We start from the raw sequence: 22,810 nt of genomic DNA on the forward strand, positions 1-22,810 counted from the left end.
TATTTATAATATCTACCTTCCCCTTCTCACAATCCTACTTAAGTTAGGGGCCTCAGGTCCTGGCCTAACTTCTCTGCAAAGCTATGTTCCTGGAACTCTCTACCAATGATGCCTACCATTCTCATGATCCAGCTAATGAATGTGGAGATGAGTGGTTAATTAAGAATGTTAATTAAGAACAGGGGGTCTGCGGCAGGGCTGCCGTGTGTGGCTGTACAGAGCGTGCACTGCCCAGGCCTAGGAGCAGCATTCACATGGGCTGTAGGCAAGTGGGCCCCAATGAGTTGTGTAATCAGGAGCCACTGCCTGCAAGTCAGATAGACTGAGTGTGAATTTTGGCTCAACTACTTATCAGTTGTTTGACTAAGCAAGGTATGTAACTTCCTAAAACTCGGTTTCCTCATCTGTGAATGGATGTTCTTAGTACCTACCATATAGGGTAGACAAGATTCAGTAGTTTAATGAGTTTAGAATAGTTCCCGGTGACATTTATTGAGAAAAAAGAAGAGAAACACTCTTCTCTCAGAATCCCTAAAGCAATCTGACAAAAGGCCTTTAATTGGTCCAGCTTGGGTCACATGCCCATTCTTTGGACCATCATTGTGGCTAAAGGATGGAGTACTGTGACTGGCCAACTTTGGGTCATTTGTTCAACCTAATTTGACAGTCCCTCAACAGCCACATGGAATGGCTGAGTATTCAAGAATGCTGGTTGTCTTCACTACCTTCTTAAAAAAATATTTTATTTATGTTTAGACAGAGGGGCAGGGAGGTAGAGAAACATCGATGTGCAAGAGATGCATTGATCAGTTGCTCTCACATATCCCCAACTGGGGACCGGGCCTGCAACCTCCTAGTCACATGCCCTGACTAGGAATCAAACCGGTGACCTTTTGTTTCACAGGCTGGCACTCAATCCACTGAGCCACACCAGCCAGGACCATCTTATCTTTGTCTTTTTCTAACCTTCTTTATGGGTCAATTCACAGGTCATTTCCTTAGAGAAGTTCTCCCACTGTAAACTGAAGTATTTGAGGCAGGGACAAGACCTGTTTATTCTGTCTTCCTGCCTGGGCTGTAGAAGAGACACTGTTAGTGGCCTAAACAACATCCATTTCCCCTTCTTGCTCAGATTTGTTGGCTTTCACTGTCTCTCCCCATTGCCTTGGACTTAGAAGGAAAGCAGATACTCTCACTAATTTACACCCACTAGAATCATCCCTTGCCACAGTGGTTGGTTCAGTAATGGGTATGTGAGACTTAATTTGGGCAAAACATAAGGGTGTCTAGGAAAGGCTTCTTGCTCTTTTGGATGGGCCTTGGAAGCCAGCCAGCTCTTTCCTGCTCTCTTTTGTGCTGACTGCAAATGAGGAAGCATTTGGCTTCCCTTGACTGCCACTGGCTGCCACCAAACAGCTGGAGGGGAACCCAGTTTAGGTGAAAGCTGTCACTGCAGAAGACTATGGAGACCCCTGGACCCTAAACGGCCCTGAATTGCTGGATTGGCCAAGCCTGGAGGCCACCCTGCCCCAGGACCATCAAGCCTCTAGTCAACATATTTCCTTTCCTAATCCACTTTGAGCTGGAGGTGTTGTTACCTGTAGCCACAAGTATCCTCAGAATGTACTTCCTGATGCATTCAGGAGCAAGTGGCACACGGGCGAGAGTCACCAAGCATGTCCTCCTAAACCTTTGCCAGCCACACCAGTTGCCTTTTACCCCACAATAACAGACATTCAAAAATTCTGGATGCTTTTTAAAAAACCACAGCAGTCACTTTACTCTTTAAATTTGCACTTTACAAAACCACAAAGGAGAAGTCCTTGAGGGAGTGAGGGGTAGGCGTAGGGGGGTGGATGATGGCAAAGAGGGGGAAGAGGAAAGCCCAGAAATGCTGTCTCCCTCATCTTGGGGACCAAGCAGAGACTGGGCCCCAGGCCAGCCCAGCAGGGCCTCCGGTATCCTGGCTGTACAAAGCTAGGCCAAAAGACTTCGGTGAGAGGCCACAGCCCTCTAGAGACTGTTGCCATATGACATTTGACAGTCAGCCACAGGCTGAGGCTTCCAGCAGCCCAAAGAAGGAAGTGGGCCTCCCGCCCCATCCCCTCCCAGGCCAGGGGAAGACAGTCTGAGGCAGGGGTGAGGGCTACCCGTCCAGCAGCTTTAGGATGCTCTCCCGCTCCTTCAGAGTCTTCCAGGCCTGGTCTTTCTCCTTCTTGGTGGGGGTCCGCTTCTTTTGCCGGGCAGCCATGATCTTGCGGAAGGCGTCCATGACCTCATTGTCTGCCATGCGGACCCGCTGCCTCAGCTCCTGCCGGCTCACCTCCTCCTTTGCCAGCCTGTGGGGACCAGCCAGCCAGATGTCATGGGAAGCCCACATCCAGAGTGGGTCCCCTCCCTCTTCCAGACTGAGCCCACCTACCACTCCAGAATGGCACTCTTATGGACCGTTTCAGACCAAAAAGCAAAGTTACTGAGCTACACTTATATGGTGCTCTATGCTAGTTACTATCTTAACCTCTTCAAAAACATAAGCTCAGTTAATCCTCTAATAACCCTGTGAGGTAGGTATGAAACTGGGACTCAAGAAGGGTAAGAAATGCCCTAAGATCCTACAACTAGTGAGTAGGAGATCTAAATCAAGGCAGGCAGGCCCCAAACAATCTTCTCAAGGTGTTTTGGTGCCAGGAGAAGACCTGGCAAATCCAAATCCCAGAGCAACTAAGGATCAAGGCAGCCTGAGGTCTACAGGAGGCAGGTGGGATGCTAAACTGACCCCTCTGAATGGAATCCAACTCGTAAATCCCATTAATGGGAGAGCTGGAAGATTGCTTGGAGATCTGATCTACTCCAACCTGTTAATATTCCACAAGGGGAAGCGGCTGCTCAGGGCAGAAAACACCATAAGGCCCTGCAGCTGGTCCAAGGCAAGGCTGAGGGCTACACTCTGGCCTGAGAGCCCCAAGCTAGTTCCTTCACTGCCCATTACTTCTGTATCTGGACACCTCTGCTTCTTTCTCCCCTCCCCCACCTTCCTCACTATCTCTTTTATCTGTATTTTCCTCTTCTCGCTCTTCAGACGGAACTAGAGAGAGGCTTTGGATTCAGCCTTGGGCTCAAGTCGAATCTTGGCTGTTTATCGGCTGTGTGACCTTCACCAGGGCACTTGCTTCACTAGGCCTTTATTTCCTGCCCCTGGGCTGCAGTCAAGATTAAACAGGAGATTGTACATAAAGCACCTGGCATGCAGCCAGCACTCAGGACACCCTATCCTTAAACACCCTAGCAGCTTCTCAGCAACTACCTCCTTTTAATGGTGCATGTGTTTATTGTAATTGCCCACTTGGGAGACTGCAAGCCCTTTGCTCTCTCTTGCTAGCCCCAGTACATCGTTTATGAGAGGCAAAGTTGGCCCAATGAACAAGTATGCCCTGCTCTACTGGTGCTTTGTGAGGCGAAAAGATAGTACTCACCTGTGAGAAGCAAGACTTAGTTGGGCTACTTTTCTAGCTTCCCACTAAAGGGGCAGTGACTACCACGGTCTCCTTCCTTATGTCACCTATACCCTTGCTGTGACCAATGCAGGGCAAAGGACGAGAGTCAATATAAAATGAATGACACTGCGACCAATTCCTTAAACAACTGGTCCTAAAATACTGGGTAATTTCAGGTGAAGGGCCAATAATGATCACAGATGCTGAACAAAATGTTAACAGTTGATAAATGTAAGTGGAGAGAATATTGGTGTTCATTGTACTATTCCTCCAGATTTTCTGTGCATGTAAAATTTTTCATAAAAAACTTTGGGGGAGAAAAAATAAGAATGAAAAGATTTAAAAAAGTAAACCACACAACATGAATATAGTTAACACTACTGAACTGTAGACTTAAAAATGGTTTAGAGGGTCGCCCTGGCCGGTATGCCTCAGTTGGTTGGAGCGTCATCTGGTAAACCAAAAGGCTGCAGGTTCGATTCCCAGTCAGGGCACATGCCTGGGTTGCCAGTCAGTCTCCGGTAGGGGAGCGTACAGGGGGCAACCGAGCGATGTTTCTCTTGCTCATCAAAAAATTAAAGCTATATTTAAAAAAGTGGTTTAGAGGGTCAACTTTATATCACGTGTTTTTCACCACAACTGTAAGTAAATAAATCACATACGCCGGAGCCCTAGTCTGTGGGATTAGAATCTACTTGAGACATAGTCTGTGGGTTGGTGCCTAGCATTGACAATTTTTTCAAGGCTCTCCAGGTGATTTAGATGTCTTGCGATTTGGGAAGCCTGTCATAAAGCCCCCATAGAGTGACAAGCAATGGCCAAGGTCTTGCTGGCCAAGCCCTGGCCTATGCATCCTGCCCATACTTACCTCAGCAGGTCGTGCTTCTTGGTACGGTTGTGGGCGCTGAGTGCCTTCAGCTCGGCCTGCCGTTTGCGCAGCTCAGCGAGGACCTCGTCCTCTGAGTCCTCTGCAGGGCGGTCCTCAGACTCCAGCAGGCCCTGGGCGATCAGCTCCTCCTTGATGCGGCTCTCCAAGGACTTGGTATGTGGCACACTGCAGGGGAAGGCAGCCCTCAGTTTAATGGCGAGCTTCAAAGGGGGACCGCCCTCAGAGGTTCCCAAGGTTAGTGAACACCGTTCTTTCTCTTTGGGCACCCCTCTATATCTATCTAGTTAAAAAAGCAAAGACAGACAGCCAAATCTGGTCTTGTTTCAAACACAAGCAACATATATCCATTGCCAAAACACATATACAAAAACTTATAATGCCAACAACCCAAAGAGAACCACTATGATTTTGTTTATATTACTGTTATTTTGCTATGTTATTAATGCAATACATAATATACATATATTTTATCATGTTATATATATATATATTTTTAAAGACTTTATTTATTTATTTTTAGAGAGGGGAAGCAAGGGAAAAAGAAAGGAAGAGAAACATCTCTCGACATGCAAGAAATACATTGATCTGTTGCCTCTAGCACACCCCCAGCTGCGGACCTGGCCCACAACCCAGGCATGTGCCCTGACTGGGAATCAAACCGGCGACTTTTCGGTTCACAGGCCAGCCCTCAATCCACTGGGCAACAGCAGCCAGGGCTATATATTTTAATCCTTACCCGAGGACATGTTTATTTTTATTGGTTTTTGAGAGAGAGAGGAAGGGAGAGAAAGATGGATTGGTTGCCTCCTACACATGCCACAACCACTGATCAAATGCACAACCTAGGAATGTGCCCTGACCAGGATTTGAACCTGCAACCCTGCAACTAGGTGAGCCACTCGTCCAGGACTACACACACACACATATTAGTCCTCCCTTATCAGCAAGGGATACATATGGTCTAAGATTATGGCTGCCTGAAACTGTGGATAGCACAGAACCCTATACATACTGTTTTACATGTTTATTTTTGGATATATTTATGATAATGTTAATTTACAAATTAGGTAGGCACGGTAAGCGATTAACATTAACTAATAATAGAACAATTATAACAATGTACTATACTAAAAGTTATGTGAATGTGGTCTCTCGCTGATAACTGGCTGATAACTGAGATGGCTACTAAGTGACCAACAGGTGGGTACAGGACACAGCGCAGATATGCTGGACAAAGGGATGCTTCACATCCCAGGTGTGATGGAGTGGATGGCATGAGATTTCACCATGCTACTCAGAACAGCACACAATTGAACACTTACAACTTGTTTACTTCTGGAATTTTCCATTTAATATTTTTAGACCACAGGTGACAGCAGGTAACTGAAACTGTGGAAAGCAAAACTGCAGATAAGGCGGGGACTCCTGTGCTATGTATATTCCGGATCTTATTATGTATTATTTCCAGTCTTTATTATAGATAATTTGTTTTTTCCCCTGTGCGCATGAAGTAAATCTTAAATAAAAAAGGGTCACACTGTGTTGTGTTACAACAGACATCTTCCTGACTCAGCGCTGCATTGTTTACTTCTCTTCATGTCAATTAACTACATTTCTATAATACAGTTAACAGTTGCAAGTTATTTTGTCAAACAGAGCTATGACCATTTAGCCAACCACTCACCTCGGCTGGACACTCCGGCTGTTTACAGTATGAACGGCTATGATCAACAGTCCGGCACTAAGTCTGTTCTTGCAAAAATGACAGGCCAGAGCGCGTGTTTGAGATTTTGGGGTTTTTTCTCAAACTGCTTTCGGCCTCCCTGTTAAGACCTCCCTACGTCCAGATGGACAGAAGTGAACAGAAGCAGGGGCCAGATTGTGAGGTATAGACAGGATGCCACTCACCTGAAGGGCTTGTTCTGGTTTCGAGGAGAAGTGCTTGCCCCATCAGCCCCTGCTTCTTTCCCAGACATGTCAGGAATAGGAGAGTCCTCCATAGGGGAAATAATATTTTCCTAGAAGACCACATAAAGGGTGGAAGGAGAAAGAGCTATAGTATTTCCATTTTCTTGCTCCCCTCTGACCTACTTGGATAGTCTTTGCAGACCAGAAATATCCTTTTATCTTTCCCATCCCAAACAGTGCAGGAAGCCTTTCTAGCTCCCAAAAAGCTTTGATTATTTTAGAAACCATTTTTTTGTTGTACTGATTCCCAAAGAAGGAAGCACAGAAGAACGAAGGCAGCCCTAAATTACGGTAATGAGAATGACTGAGGTTTGTTAAGTGTTTGCAATGCACCAGGCACTGTGCTAATAAGCACATTGTCTTTGCAGAGGTTGCCAGCTGTCCAAAAGACATTCTTACCTTTCTTCTGTAGCAGCTAGGCTTATCGCCGCCCATATACACTACACTTCCCAGCCTCCCTTGCAGTCAGGTGTGGTCAAGTAACAAATTCTCTCCAGTGGAAAGTGATCAGAAGAGATAAAAGCCACAGTAAGTCATGGCCCATCTGTCTTCCTTCATACACTCCTCATGGGTCTTTTGCTGTGGGCTTCGAGTGGCAATCACATCCAGAGTGACTTTGTGCAGAGTGCATGGTTTTGTGTAGTTTTTTAAAAGATTTTATTTATTTATGTTAGAGAGAGGGGGAAGGAGGGGAAAAGAGAGAGAAAGAAACATTGATTGGCTGCCTCTCAAACTGATCTGTACCCTGACTGCAGGGGACGCAACCTGCAACCCAGACATGTGCCTGGACTGGGAATCGAACCAATGACCTGTCATCTTGCAGAACAATGCCCAACCAGCCGAGCCACACCAGTCAGGATCAGAGTGCATGTTTAAGATGGCAAAGCCACCATAGCTGGTGTCCCTATTGATGGTGTAGGGCAGAGACCCCCACCCACACCTCAGCCAGCCTGAAGCAAGTGCCCCGGACTGTTACATGAGAGAAACATACACTACTGTGTTTGGCCCAGAGAGGAAACTAAGGATCAACGAGGTGAAGGGATGTGCCAAAGGTCAGACAGAGAGCATAAAGAAAAGGGTCCCTGAACCTGCAGTTTGAGTCCTGCTTCTATGTATAAGTTGTGTGACCTCAAGCAAACAGTTCCTTTTGAGCCCCAATCTTCTTGTATGTAACATGAGGTTAACCACTGTCCTTGCCTCTGAGAGGGTGTATGGAAAGCCACTTGCACAGGGCTCAGCCCTTAGCAACACTCAGCGAAAGTAACTGTGAAGTAGAGGCTACCTTTGGGGGAGGTTAGAGACTAGGAGGGGCACATCAGGGGCTTCTAGGATACTGGTGATGTTTTATTACACAAGTGTGCTCATTTGTGAAAAGTTATCAAGCTATATGTTTATGACCTATGTACTTTTCTAAATGCACAATTTACTTCAATAAAAAATGAAATAAAACATTAAGACAGAAGTAAATGTAGTTGCAATTTGGGGTTGGGGTACTCACCTCCACCAAGGCCTGTAGGAGGCGCTGAGTCAGGGCACCAAAAGGGCAACCATCTTCTGGCTGCTCGTGCTGGGCCTCGGATTTCTTCAGCAGGGCATCCACATCTGAAGCAGGCAGAGAAGTGGTGGGCAACTGGGCTGAAGTCTGAGAACTCAAGTCCTGGCCTGGGGTAGGCAACGAGGTGAGGGGCCTACCTTTAGTGTCCAGTTCGGTCAGTGGCCCCATGAGGCCTTTCTTTTTGTCAGCCACAGCTGCTGCCCGGGCTCCGTCCTTCTGCTCCTCTAGCAGGTCCTCCTGTGCCCAGCGCTGGGAGTAGTGCTTTCCCAGGGGCGGGATCTGTAGGAGAGATCCCACAGGCTTAAAGGGGTAAATACAGGCTCTTCCTTTCTTCCTTCCTTACCTCATCTGCCTTCCAAGTACCTAGCTCAGGATGGAGGCCTGTGCCTGGTATAGGTGAGAAGGGGCAAAGGAAATAAAACCTCCACACTCAATCTAGTAAGGGAGATGGGTACATAAAGAACTAAAGCATATACAGAAGCCAATATGGAGCAATTTCCAAGATACGAGTTACAGAATGGTGTGTGTACATGGCGCATTTCAGGTCACAGCTCTTGTCTCTAGAGGCCTTGGGCTCAGGATAGGAAATCGTCTTTTATAATTGCTTGCATTTATTACTGCCAAATGGATTACTTTTTCAAGTAAAATTTTAAAAATTCAAGTAAGTGAAGTGTCAGAGGTAGATCTCATCTTGCGGCAGCCCAAAATGAGACCAACTTTCTCCTGGGGATTCTGTAAAGGTGTTCTGGTGGCGGTAACGTGAGATCAGGGTTGGACGGGTCAGTCAGTCTGCCAAGGGGAGAGGAGCATATGAGGAGGCCCAGAGCAAGCAGGGACCCTGTGTCAGCCTGCCATAAGGGTAAGGTGCTTGGTGGGGCTGGTGAATGCAGCAGTGAAGAGGGCACGGCCAAGGAAACTGGAGAGGGGCACTGGGTAGTGTCGCCAAAGACTGAGACAGTTGGACTCAATCCTGTGGGAAATGGAAGCCAGGAGAAGCCCGAGAGCAGGGCCGTGTCACCTCTGAGCATGACAGCGGACCTATGGGAGAGCTTCCCCCAATACTTTGCCCTATTTTCTATACCTTCTTTAACGGGATCTGTTTTATTTTCATCATTAAAAAAATAACCTTATACATATTAAAGAAAGAAAAGCCCCTCTGGAGGCAGGAAGTAATAAAAAACTGTTTGGGTAGAAGCTGATGGAAGCCTTGAACTAAAGCATAGGGGATGGAGACATGGCAACAAGGGACAGCCTCACTGAAGTCGAAGCCTTAGAATGTGGTAAGCATTGGGGTGGGGTAGAAGGGAGACAATGCAAGGAGAAAGCTGAGAGCGACTGGGTGTTGGGTGGGTTAATGGGCAGACAGGAGACTAGGCAGGGTAGGCAAAGGAAGATGATACATGACTTTAGGATCTTTGATTCTGAAGCACCTCCAAGCCCTCTTGTTCTCCCCCATGTCTGCTAAGGCTCAGGGTTTCTACCTTGTAATGTTCAGCCTCATCTTCTGGGGGTTTCAGTAGCTCCTCTAGTGTGCGCACCTCCTCGCTGGTGATATCAGCACAGTAGGGCTCCACTGAAGCCCAGAACCTGCAAAGAGAAGCAGATCCTGAGTGGGCACCCCATGCCCACCATGCCTCAGCCCAGGGCACCTCCACAGTCTCCATTTCCCAAATCCCAAAGCCCCACTATGTTCTCTGGCCCAGAACCTGTTGGGGGCATCATTCTTGGGGATCCGCGGCACATCAATTGGGTCATCTGTGAACTCATATTCCTGGATCTTGGGTTGAAGGTTTTTGGATTTGGGTCGCCCGGGGCCAGGGCCCGGTCCATGTCCTGCCTTCCCTTCCAGTTTCTGCTTCTTGGGCTTCCCATGTTTGGGGGGAGCTCCAAGCTCATGGTCTCGACCCAGCTTCAGGAATCGTCGGTCACCTTTCTTATCCTGCCAGTCAGTGAGGATCTGAAATTCAGAGACTGTCACTGAGGGGAAGAAGGGAAGATACGGACAACTCTTTCCCCAGTGAAGAATTAGGATCTAGATCTTGAGGAGGCATCAAGGTCTTTCCCAATCCCCTTTTTATTTAGCAAACTTCTACTCCTTCAAACTCAGCTCCTTTTCTGTGCCCATCTCAGAAGACTTTATTCATATACTTCTCATCATTCCACTCTTTGTCTGTATTTTGATTCACCTCTGTAGAATTTAGTACAAAGGCCACACAAGTGACCCCAGTACATGCTAGCTCTGGGAAAATATACTGGTGGTTAACTTTTTGGTGAAGACAAGCAAGAGCCTCCCAGCAAAACTTCACTGGGATGCCTCCTCTGCATCAGTTACCAGCTTCTTAGCTACTAATATGCAATGGGCTGTGCCACAGCCCCACCTGAAAAGCTTCAGTGAATTCCCAGGGCCCACAAGTTGACTTTATCTATCCTTCAAGGTCCAGTGGAAATGGCATCTTCTTCCTCTAAAGTTTCTGGCACTTTGCATCTGCGCTGTAGGTCCAGTCATGTTGTATGGCCATACAAAAAGGACCAGCATACTTGATCATTTCAACTAGATTATAAACTACTGGAGACCAAGAGGCTCATCTTAACCAGCTCTGTTCCCCGGGATCTGGCATAGCACCTGGCACACAGACCTCAAGGGATGTTTATGAAGTGAACAGAAATAATGAGAGCAATATCAATAATTAACATCTGAAATGCTGACTTATTGTCAGACTTGGGGCTGAGCCTTTGCAAAAAATCTCTCTTAATCCTCACAAAACTTCTGAGGTAGGTCCATTTTTCAGCTCAGTTTGCAGATAGGGAACTGATGCTCAAAAATAGGATATAACTTTCCCAAAGTCACACTGCTAGGAAACAACAACACTAGCAAATGCTTAGGCCAGGATTCAAAAGCAGGTCTCCATGTCAGAGCTCCCCTAGTGCCCCTAGTCGTAACACATCACCTGGTACTAGTCTGACCTCTGCCTCCTTTTAGTTGGCAAACTCCCTAAAAGCCAGAATTTTCCTAATTACCTCTCTCTAATGATCTGTACAGTACCCACCATATGATGGAAGGGGGATCAGTAAATGCATAGTGAATTAGAAATCTTGCAATTTATGAGGATGACGCACATTCCTGCATATCACACCCAATTTGGGTCTCTCTCTGCCCCTCTAACCTCCTGTACCACAGGCCTTCGCAGATGGGGCTAACCCAATGACCCACCCATAACTTATCACAGTCCATCCCTGGTGATGTCCCCTCTGTAGGGTATCACCTGGGTTTCAGCCTCCAACACTCGCAGGCGCCGGCTGGCAGAGGAAAGCAGGGTCTCAAGCTCCAGCTGAAGAGTGTCCAGCTCCTCGATGCCAATGCCGTCATCTTCAGAGCGGGCCAGCACCGCCGTGTAGCGTGGACACACTTTCAGGTGGTCCACGGACTTGAAGTCGTGGAACTGCAAGGGGCAGTCCTTCAGCTCACTCATGGCCCAGGACACAGGACACTGTGGAGCTGGAGAGGAGAAGACCATTGATGGGAGATAAAATGTCACAAGAAAAGCCCAAAGGCTCCCTCCATCTTAGGAGAGCCTCAAGGAGAAAGCCAGGCTTCAGTACCCTATCAACAAGGTTGATGACACAGGTCCTACTCACAGAGCACCTACTGTGCACCAAGCAAAGTGCAAACATTTTACCAGCTTCTCATTGAATTCCTCACCCAACCCTATGAGCAGGTACCACTGTGATCTCCTTTATAAATAAGGAAACAGAGACTCTGTAAGGGTGGTTACATGCCCGGGCTTACCAAGGTGCAATTTGAATGCAGTTAGATCTAAGTACAGGCCCCTCATCACCAGGACCTACTATGCCCTGTCTCCCCCAATGCTCTTCCCTTTTGCTGTCTTCCTCCTGGAGATCAGCTAAGCCTGAGTCCCAAGCATCCCATTCTTAAAATGTTAATGTTCGCTGAGCCTCCCAGCCTTGTCTTGTCTCACCCCTTCCCACCTTTGCTTCTGACAATGGTTAAGAATGTAGCTGGAAAGCCAGGCATAACCGGGTCCAAGCCCTGGCTTTACCATTTTCTATTTATGTGACCCTGATGATGTTATTTATCTTTCCTGAGGCTTGGTTTTTCCATCTGTAAAATGGGGTCAAAAAAAGGTCTGCGTCTGTTTCCCCATAAGAAGTCTGAATCTGTAAAATGGGGATAACAATAGTACCTACCTCCCCGGGATGTTCTGAGGATTAAGAGATGATGCTCGTCAAGAGCCCAGTTCAGTGCCTGGCACAGAAGTGGGACTGCTTAATGGTTGGTCCCACCCTTGGGTCGCCCCAATGCCCCGCCTTCAGCGCCCCCGTCCTCTCGGGACCCCCTAATGCGGCCCCCGCCCCCTCTGCCTCCACGCTCCGACCATCTACGGCCCCCGGGCCGCGAGAGGGGGCGGGGAGTTCCGGTTGGTGGATCAACCACCCGGAACTTGCTATGAGCAGGCCCCCTGCAGTTGACGCGGGGGTGGAGAAACGCAAGGACGAGCCCACAGTGGCTTGCAGGGGAGGGTTTGCTGGCCGCCAGCTACCCCACTGAAGGTGGGGTGAGGGGTATATGCCTCGGGTGCACCCGAGGGAACTGCCGGGGCTGGAGGGCGGGACTCGGCAGCCAGGTTTTCGGTCAGGCAGTTAGTCCCGCCGAGCCCCAGGGGCTGGCGGTAGGAGGGACCCGGAGAAAGGATGGGGGCACAGAACCGGAAGGAACGAAGGTCTCCTCGCCTCGCCTTGTCCAAATATGGTGCCCAACCGCGGCCGGGCTGCACCATTGCATAACTATGGGGGAAAAAGCGACAAAGAGGGCAAGAAGCTCAAAGTCAAAAGCGAGAGATGCATGGATAACGGGAGAAGCTTGAGTACCTATTTGAAGCTTACAGAGTGTAAAAAAATCAAGACAAGCCCAGCAGGAAAACTTACAAAGGACTAAGTTTTGCAAGGCTCCCTTCCCCCACTCGGAGCACAGATGGTAACGTCCGGAAGTCCGGGCGGAGACTGCGGCTGCGCTTCTCGCGAAAGGGCAGGCGTCGCGGGCCCGGCCACTTCCGCACTTCCGCTTTCCGGCCCAGCCAGCGCCCGCGATGGTGAGAGTGCCGGGCCCCCGGCCAGGGACGCCCCCTCTCCCCCGCTGCTGCCCCGTCCCTGTTTTTCCTTAAAGCTGTGGGTTTGGGGGAAATACGGTTTTGCAGCGGAGAGGGCCAGGGCCGAGGGGTGCTGGAGGGTTGGGGGCATGATGAGGCTGGGAGAAAGAGGGCGGGGTAGGGGCCGAAGTGAGGAAGGGTCAGGCGGGTGACGCCCTGGTAAGAAGCAGTTCTGTTGACTTCACGGTCTGGCTCTCGGGATAGGTAAGGAATACTCCTGATGTTTGGAGGAAGCCGGAAGTGATGCTTCCTAGGTTCGTGGTAGTGTGTCCTAGGCACATAGTAGGCCTCAGCCCGTTGCAGAGCTACCGAGGCATGCAGGAGGTCCACGTCCCCACCCAGAATAGAACTTCACTAAGTAACGCCGATCTGTTCTCTGCTGCCCGCTTGAATCCAGTTTTCCAAGGGAAGACCCTCCACTTCGTACCCCATTCTTTTCCTTAAACCCCTGCCTTCTACCGTACTGAAGGATTGATATCTTTTATGCTGCCTCCACCCAAGCCCCTTTCTGGCTACTACTCAACCGTGGTAGTCTTACTGTCATACGTAAGATCTGATACTGCTGTCTCTTCCTCCCAGGAAATCCTCCCATTTGATAAATGTGGGCATTCCTGGGAGTTAAGTGGTAATTATGTAGTCCCCTGGCTTTGATGACCTTGTGTATTCTGGTGACTCCTAAATCTGCCTTCCTAGCTCTCTTTTGCAAGGTTTGTCTGGCTATCTTGAAGACACCTTGACATTAGGCCTCCAGAGCAAAACTCCACTTCTCCCCTAAACTTGCTTGTCCTCCTTTGTTCCTTATATTGGCTATACCTCTCGATTTCTTTGAAAAGCAAGTTTATTGAGTTATTACATGAGGCTGTGTCTATTTCAGTTGTGAAAGGGCAGGCATCGTGGGGCTGGTCACCTAAAATTCAGCCTTTTCAGGTTTACCATCTATGAATTTTGACAAACACAATCTCGTAACCATTGCTACAATCAAGGTACAGAACATTTCTGTCACCTCAAAATGTTCTCTCAAGCCCCTCTCCCCCCACTCCAGGCAACCAGTGATTTCCCCCCCTAAAGTTTTGCCTTTTCCAGATTGTCATAAATGGAATTGTTCAATATGTAGGCTTTTTAATGTGGCTTCTTACCAGAATGTATTTGAGATTCATCCCTGTTGCATGTATCAGTAGTTATTCCTTTTTATTGCTGAGTAGTATTTCATTGTATTGATGGACCATAGTTTGTTGGAAGGTGTTTTTATTCCACGATCATCTACATTTGTGTCAGTGTAAGCCCTGTGAAACTCTCTGCTCAGCCTCTTCCACAGCCCCAGTCCAGGCTCTCATCAGCGCTCTTTGAATAACCCTCTCTGCATTATGTCTCACTTCCCTCTCCAGTCCATTCTCCACAGAGCCTTCATGCAGCTGTAGTCATACAACTTCCCCCTCAGAAAGCCCCAGCAGTTCTTTACCACCATAAAAGAAAAGCTAAACTCAGTAGCCTGACATCTCCATGAGTCTCCAGGCTACTATTGCAGCATCATCTACTGAATCTAAAATATTTCCCATATACAGCAACATTGCACTCATTACTACTACAGAATTCTTAATGCCTTGTGTTATCCTAACCTTGCTTAAAACACTACTTTCATTCATTCATTTATTGTACAGAAAATGAGTAAGGCATTATATACATATGTTAGGTACTAACAGAGCTAGGTGTGAGGTAATGTAGATTTGGATAAAATAGACATGGTCTGTTGACCATGAAGCTGACAGTCTAGTGAAGGAGAGATCAGTTTACTAAAGATGTATGACACATATGTCATCAGAAATTATGAGAAATGCTATGAAGGGGAAGTCAAGAAAGACTTCTCTGAGGAAGGAAGAGGTTTTCCCTGAATAACTCAACATCTGAAGGGTGACTTAGGCAAAGAGAGGGTAGCAAAGCCTGCAGATAGATGGTTCAGCATGTGTGAAACCCTGAGGTGGGAAAGAACTTGGCTAATATAAGGAAATAATAGGCCAGTGTAGCTAGAAGCTGGTCCTTCTAGTGGGACTTTCCTTCTGTCATTGTAAAATTCTAATCCTTTTCTATCTTCAAGTAAAAGCCCACTTCTACAAATATAACTTGTAAGTCTATGTCACAGTTATCCTTTGTATCGTAGTTTTCCCTCCCCATTGAGCTGTTTAAGGGTAGAGATGGTATTAATCATCTTTGAATTTCTAGCACCTAGCTCAGTGCATAACACATAGTAGACTTAACCCATTTTTGCTTCAAAAGATAGATTGAGGACAATTATTTACCTATAAGCTTCTAGACCACAGTTTCTCAACTTCAGCACTCTATGGGGCTGAATGATTCTTGGAGGCACATTGTAGAATGTTTAGTGATATGCCTGGCCTCTGTCTTCTCAGTGCTAGTGGCACGCCCATCCCAAATAGTGTCAGTGAAAAAATCTCAAAATTGCTGAGTGCCCCCTGGCAGGCAAAATGCTCCCCTGTTGAGAACCACTGGTTTAGACTTAGAATGGAAGGTACCTTGAAGGCGTCGTCGTCTGCTCTGTTTACTTTGGTGTTGGAGAGCCTGGCACTCCCAGCACCCCTAGTGCTGCCTGGTTCCTGAGTAGCTAGAGCAGGGAGCCATCGGGTTTGGTGAGACAGATTCTGATCCTCCCTTGGGGTTTTTCCTACAGACTGCCACTCTCCGCCCCTACCTGAGTGCCGTGCGGGCCACACTGCAGGCTGCCCTGTGCCTGGAGAACTTCTCTTCCCAGGTTGTGGAACGACATAACAAGCCGGAGGTAGAAGTCAGGTAGGGAAGGAAGAGGGTCAGGGTGGGGGTGATTGGTGCAGCCTCAGATGGCTGTTGTCTAGAATGTGCCTTGAACTTCCATTCTGCCGTTGTCAGGACAGCAGTTCACATATTTTGTCCTGCTGCCAGATGAACAATGGTTCCCAATTTGGAGTTCAGAAAATAGGGTCAGTGGGTTGGCAGGACAAAACCCAGGGGAGAAGCTACTCTGGAGCCAAGATTGCTTGACACAAGGTAGGACTTCTTAGAGTAGAGCTGTTCGTGAAGTGTCTCCTGTAGTATTACTAAACCCACTGGCAGTTTGAGAAGAGGATGGGGAATTTGGTTATCTGAGATGTTATCTCTGTTCTTTTCTAATTTAAAGATGGAGGATTTAAAAATATATTTTTTGGAGAGAGGGGAAGGGAGGGAGAAAGAGAGGGAAAGAGATGTTGATATGCAAGAGAAACATTGATCAGCTGTCTCTTGCACCCTGACTGGGAATTGAACCGGCAACCCTTTGGTTCACAGGCTGGTGCTCAATCTAGTGAGCCACACCAGCCAGGGTAAAATCAAGGATTTTTTCCCCCCAACCAACCTGGACTCAATATGTCTCCTGCAAATATTCTGCAATTCTGCATTTTGGATTATATTCTTTTATCTAGTTTATGTTTTCTAAACAAGTTGTTATTTTTATTCCTTAAAGTTTAATCTGGGACATATATATAACTGAGATACATAGTATTACCACACTATGTTGATATGATTGGAATTTTTAAAAAACGACAAGATGTTAGCATGTGTCGTGTTACGCGTTCTGAACATACATGGTTTCTAGAAGGCATTTCAATGGGACAACAGCTCACAGACACCACCACCACCACAGTAATTACCATTACACAGGTCTAGGGACCCAGAGGCATCAAAACAGGAGCTGAGCTGAGAAGGGTCTTAATGCTGAATAAGCGAATCGTTAGGGATTGATAATTAAAACATGCCAAACTGTTAGCTTGTCCTTTTCTCTAAGGCATCCTCTCTTCTTACTCTTTAAATGGGATGTGGGCTTGCCTATAGTTACTGAATTAAGAGCTGTCATTCGCAAAGCTCCTACCTTGTGTCAGGCATGCTATTGGACACTTGATCCTCTTTGATCTCTCTCAGTCCTTCCCAGTGGAATAGGAATGAGTCATTTTACAGATGAGAAAGTTGAGATTCCAGTAGGGTAACTTTCCCAAGGAAAATAACAGGAGGCTGGATTTCAAAACCTTTCTGCCCTGACTCCAGAGCCTGTGCTCTTTGCATTGGAGAGTGCACTCACTGGCGCCCATCTGTAGCACCCCTGTTTGTGAGTCTCCTGTTCCTTGGACTGTGGTCTCAGATAGTGATTCCAGGACCTGCTGTGGGATTTCCCTGAATAGTCTGTCCCTCTCTAGTACAGCGGCCTTTGTGACATTGTGTTTTCAGGAGTAGCAAAGAGCTCCTGTTACAACCTGTGACCATCAGCAGGAATGAGAAGGAAAAGGTTCTCATTGAGGGCTCCATCAACTCCGTCCGGGTCAGCATTGCTGTGAAACAGGTGAGCTCAGCACAGAGCCCCTGCCTTTCCAGGAAGCCAGGGATCTCCATCTGAGAGATCGGGGTGGATGGAAAACCAGGCTCTATTTCCTTGAATGTACCCAGGAAATGGGTAAAATAAAGAGAGAGCAACTCCATCTTTTAGGCTTGCCCTGGAATAAGTCCAGTTCTGAAAAGTAAATAGTACCAGTACTAGTGATAATCATAAACTCTGAAAGTAAGATTAAGGGTAAAAAACAAAGTGCAATTTCTTACGTTTCCTCAAACAACATTTTACAAATGTCTGACATTCCCACCCCCGCCCCCCATCATTTTTGCCATATCTGTGGACTACCTAGACAGTTACTTATTTAATAGTTTTCTTTAAATTGGGTTAGTTTCTTAAAAGAAACACAAGTGGAAAAACAGTATCACTTATCACTTGCCAAATGGAGGGAACTCTAAAAAATACACATAATGAAACGAAAACTGATTATGTTGCCTACAGAAAGTTCTGCCCCCCGGGCCCACTGTCGTTGTTAAGAGGAGATTACCAAGTGTTGGGGACTATTTAGGGCCTACCAGTACCCAGCTGCAAAATTTTTCTTTTAGAAATCTTGAGAACTCAGCAGGGAGAAACAAGATTGTTTGGTGTTCAGTGTTATTAAAGTGGAGACCACCTAAGGTTATCTCTGATATCCCAGGTGAGGTACATCACAGACTCCGGGAAGTGCAGTACTAGTGAAATGAGAAAAGGAAAGGCATCTTCGGATATAGGTGAGGACTCTGGAAGGAGAGCATAGAAGACTCAGGTTTATCAGAGTTACCTCTCTAGGTGGGCAAAGATTGGGTCACGTTATAATGCCCTGCTGGAGAGGCTCTAATGTTGTAGAGCCCTGCTTCAGTGCGCCACGTGCCCCAGTGTTCAAAGTCCCGGCAGTGATTGCTCCCAGTACCAAAGCCCCCTGCCTCCAGTGAGCCTGGGGGATGTGAGGTCAGAGGACCAGGCTACAGGTTTCTGTTGGTCTATGGTATCAACCTAAGGGAAACGACGTTTCTGCTTTGCTCTCAATAGGCTGATGAGATTGAGAAGATCTTATGCCACAAGTTCATGCGCTTCATGATGATGCGAGCAGAGAATTTCTTTATCCTTCGAAGGAAACCAGTGGAGGTGAGACCATGTGATTCACATGATCATAAAACTCAGGATTCTACCACTGAATCCACTGTCACTGGCGTGGAATTGTCTCTAGAACCAGGATTGCTGCTTCTCCAGCTGTAGGGCATCCACCCACTGCTTGAGTTGGGAGTTGGCCTTCATATCAGCTAGAATAAGGGGGATCGGCTTAGGAAAAGTTAGGTCTGCCTCGACCATGGAAATGGCAAAAAAGAGCAGACACATTGTTCATCTTCCCAGAGCCTGTAGTCTACCAGCAGAAAGGACACAATAACTCGGACCCTGTCTGAGCTTTGCCACCAACTGATTTCATAGTCTCTCAAGGGTACAGTTGACACTGGGTCAGTTGTTGCTGACTTTGTACTTGCGTCCTCTCCACAGACTCCCGGTCAGCTTGACCCAAAATATCCTTGGTTACCAAGCAACTACCACACAGAGCAGCACACACCATCATAAGATACGTTGGATGTGTTGGAGACGTCCTCATTCTGAGCTAAAATCTTTCTCCTGGTCATAGATCTAGCCTCTGAGGCCACCCAGAATTAGTAAAATTACTCCTCCACACGCAACCCCTCTGGTAGTTAGAGACTCCATTCCATCCTTCTACCACGGCATCTCTTCTCTTCAGACTAAATGTTCCTGTTTGATTAGATTCTTCTCTCACAAGGTTTCAAGTCGCTTCACTTTTCCCTGACTCATTCTGGATCCAACTATCTGTGCCCTAGATAGTCTTTCCAAGACATCTCATTTACACAAAACCCTCAACTGGGGTCAGCTCATTGGATCCAGCCAACATAGACGCCCCACCAGGGCAGGTGGGCTGCTGACTGAAAGGTGTGTCACTTGAGAGAAGACCACAACCAGCTGGAAGCATGTGACTGAGTGAACAGAGAGGGCATAGCCAGCTGCGTTCCCCTTGGGATGCTAATATTCTGTTTCTTCTCTTCCTCTCTGCTGTCTTCCTTCCCTAGGGGTATGACATCAGTTTTCTGATCACCAACTTCCACACAGAGCAGATGTATAAACACAAGTTGGTGGACTTTGTGATCCACTTCATGGAGGAGATCGACAAAGAGATCAGTGAGATGAAACTGTCAGTCAACGCCCGTGCCCGCATTGTGGCTGAGGAGTTTCTCAAGAATGTAAGTAGGGGCCTTCCTAGTTTCCTTCCAGAGGTAGATGGAGCCGTGGGTCCTGTTGAGAGCTTAGCACTGGCAGAAAAGTGGTGCCAGTGTGTGAGTGGTCCCTGAGGCCTCTAGGATCTCTGTTGGGTGGCAAATCAGCCAGGTGCCTCAGGGCTGGAGGGCCTGAGCTTCATCTTTGAGAGCTGCCGGACATTTTCCATAACTGGGTGTCTGGGGGGTGTCTCTTGTGGTCTTTTATGGGAACTTAGGTGCTGATTTCTGCATCTCAAAATGAACACAGCATCCTTCCCTGTATCTAGTTCAGACCTTAAGTGAAGCAAATTAAATCCACACGTGAATTTTTCTAGGCATGTAGGACAGTTAATCGTAGTGTAATTCCACTTCTCAAACAGACTTAAATGTTTTCCTTCGGTGTCTGTTTCTCAGGCTTGATGTCATGATTTCATCAACCTGCTTTCCATCATTTTCCTGGCCTGAGTCCTCTGGATCCCTCCTCAGTTGTCTCTGCCTTCCTAAGTGAAAGGGCTGCAGTCCTCTGAAGAGGAGGAATTGTAAACATTGATGAACTGATGACACAGTCATTCTTGTTTAGATATTCAGGACATGCCTTCTTATTTTTCTTTTTCTTCTTCCAAACAATCTTTGGTTTGTTGACATGTTCTGCTCAGAGTTGACCGTGACCCTTATGTGGTGGATTTAGTGTTTATTCCTACCAGTGCATACAGACCCAGCCCAGAAGCAGCCCAGATTCCTATAAATGGAAATTACACCCTCTTCCCCTGGGCTTTAATTGTACCGAGGGCAGCCAGCGTACAGAGTAGCCATACTGTGCACACAGGGTGGTGTGCCAGTTCAGGTCACACAGGCTGTGCAGTCACACCACCTGAGTGAGTCCATGCTGCACTGCCTCCCTGGGCGCGGGGCTGGGGCCGAACCTCTCAGCTAAGCCTGTTTTCTCAGAAGCAAGATGAGGAGACTGTGAGTAATTAATCTGAACCTTGTCAGTGTGGTTGAACAATGAGGACAAGTGTGGAAAGCATGTCATTTGGCACATAGTCAATATTCTATGTATCGTAGCACCAGTAGGAGGCTTTTGGATTGAACTGTGAAGAAAAATAGTTATTGTTGTAATTTAATATTTAGGTCATTCATTCATTTAATCATTTTTATGATAATTACATTTCTATAGTTATACAACTAAAAAGTACATTCACATATCTCATTTAATACCTTAATCTTTGCGTCAGGTGTTAATCCCCATTTTACAGATGAGTAAACTGGGGTTCAATCACCTACCCAAGGTCCCTCAGCCAGTACGTGGGAGAACCATGACTTGGAACTAGGTTTCAGACTCAAAGATTTAGAACAGTACTTCAGCCTCTGGCAGGGGTCACACACTCAGCTGCCTGCCAGGGCCGGGCAGGTAACGTACATGAGTGGCGTGGGTAGTGTGGGGGCATAGCGAGCACATGCCTCACCTGAGGAGGATTACCAGTACACAGCTTCATCTTACAGCTTTTTAAAGGAAACCCAGAATCTGGATTTGTATTCAGAATCTTTCATATTTCAAGGTTGGCCACTAATTCATACTCTTTTTTAAACACTGTGTGGGCCTAACACTGCTCATTTTCGGGCCGGGCCATTTGTTGGTCTGTAACCACTGGTCTGTACAATGTCCAGGGCTGGTCTTGGCACCATGGGGAACACTTGATGGCAGAAAACATTTCAAGGGCCTGTCCTGGTTGGACCACACAGATCTTGATTCAAAGTACTCAGCTCTCCGAGTCCCCAAGCCCTGCATCTCTAAAGAAGGCAACCAAGCAAGGTGCCGTGACAGTGCTTTCTAGCAGCCTCTGTGGCATGGCCAGGGGGAGCTGTGGAAAAGCCCATGCCACCTGTAATTTTTCTGCCTTGTCTGGTGCTGGGTTTAGGGCCAGTGCCCCAAAGGTCACTGCTGAATTAGAAAGAGCATACCCACAGGGGTATCCGGGGCCAACTCTGCCCCTCAGATCTAAGCAGAGGGGCAGCCCTCAGGTCAGCCCACCTCCCCCCACCCTGCAGCAGGCCTACCGGGGTACAGCAGTAACTATCATTCACAATCTCTTGGTTCTCTTGACAGTTTTAAACATCTGACTGGATCTTGTGGCCTTCCCCTTCAGAATCCCGTGTCTCTGCGAAGTCGTCCTGGACTTACTTCTTGGAGTGGCAGTGGAAGCAGAGGAGGGGAACTGGGTTGGGGTGGGCATCAGATGTGGGAGGGGGGGTGGTGTGCTTGCTTGCTGGCAACAAAGCAGCAGTGGACCTGCCCCAAGGCCACACGTGCCTGGTCAGGCTGGCTTCTGATGTTCAGTCCCCTGGGTTGGGACAGATTTTTTTTAACGTCTTGAAACTTAAACTGTGCTTGTAGGAGACTGTAATCTTTTTGTCCTTTTTTTTTTTTTTTTTTTTTTTTAAAACAATCTCCACCTCCAGTGGCTGTGACTGGTCCCAGTGATTGTACATTATTGGTCGCTGTGGGTCTGGGCGGGCCTGGAGCCAGAAGGCGACTACTGTTCCTCCTCCAAGCCACCCCATGTGGGGAGGGAGGGAGGTTTCAGACTCTAGTTCCTCTCCTTTGCCCTCTTATTCTCAAGCTCCTTGGGCCCATTAGCAGTGGCCAGCTTCCTGAGCTCTGCCTGAAGATGGCCACCCAGCACTGGCTGGGGACAAGGGCTGAACCAGTGGCCACCAGCCATGCCTAGGAGCTGGAGCAAGAAAGCCAGGTAACCTCTGGCCACAGGGGCTGCTTCAAGCCCTCCCAGCTGAGAGGGGCCAGTGTTTCGCCTTGTCTGTCAGTGCAGTGCCTGTACTAAAGGTAGAGAGGTGAGTCCTACCATATTCCCGGCTGGGGCCCTTTCACCTGCTCTGGCTCCTCTGCTCACGTGCTCGCTGTACCTTTTCTTATTCCAGTGGATCCTCCCTCCCGATTAAAGTCTCTTCTTGCCCCTTTGGGGCTGCATGAGGTCTGGGCTCTGTGTGCATATATAAAAGGGGTGGTGGGGCTTTTTCTTTATAACCACATGGCTGGTACTTGGGCCTGGGG

The 22,810-nt window shown here is 47.6% G+C and overlaps 2 protein-coding genes across 2 annotated transcripts; one reads left to right on the forward strand and one right to left on the reverse strand.

The window, feature by feature from the left end:
• Positions 1-1,750: 1,750 nt before the first annotated feature.
• Positions 1,751-12,645, reverse strand: TADA3 (transcriptional adaptor 3). Its single transcript, XM_024556436.4, has 9 exons — positions 12,113-12,645; positions 11,170-11,402; positions 9,613-9,863; positions 9,388-9,493; positions 8,044-8,185; positions 7,850-7,953; positions 6,292-6,401; positions 4,363-4,548; positions 1,751-2,339 (listed from the first exon to the last, which is right to left on the reverse strand). The coding sequence occupies exons 2-9, from the start codon at positions 11,374-11,376 to the stop codon at positions 2,147-2,149; spliced, it is 1,299 nt and encodes a 432-aa protein (XP_024412204.1). The 5' UTR covers positions 11,377-11,402; positions 12,113-12,645; the 3' UTR covers positions 1,751-2,146.
• A 211-nt stretch (positions 12,646-12,856) lies between these two features.
• On the forward strand, positions 12,857-22,729 carry ARPC4 (actin related protein 2/3 complex subunit 4). Its single transcript, XM_024556668.3, has 6 exons — positions 12,857-13,014; positions 15,755-15,873; positions 17,317-17,428; positions 18,482-18,577; positions 19,555-19,725; positions 21,848-22,729. The coding sequence occupies exons 1-6, from the start codon at positions 13,012-13,014 to the stop codon at positions 21,851-21,853; spliced, it is 507 nt and encodes a 168-aa protein (XP_024412436.1). The 5' UTR covers positions 12,857-13,011; the 3' UTR covers positions 21,854-22,729.
• The last annotated feature ends 81 nt before the right edge of the window (positions 22,730-22,810 follow it).

The sequence above is a fragment of the Desmodus rotundus genome, chromosome 8, assembly GCF_022682495.2.
Source record: "Desmodus rotundus isolate HL8 chromosome 8, HLdesRot8A.1, whole genome shotgun sequence".
Classification (NCBI taxonomy): Eukaryota; Metazoa; Chordata; class Mammalia; order Chiroptera; family Phyllostomidae; genus Desmodus; species Desmodus rotundus.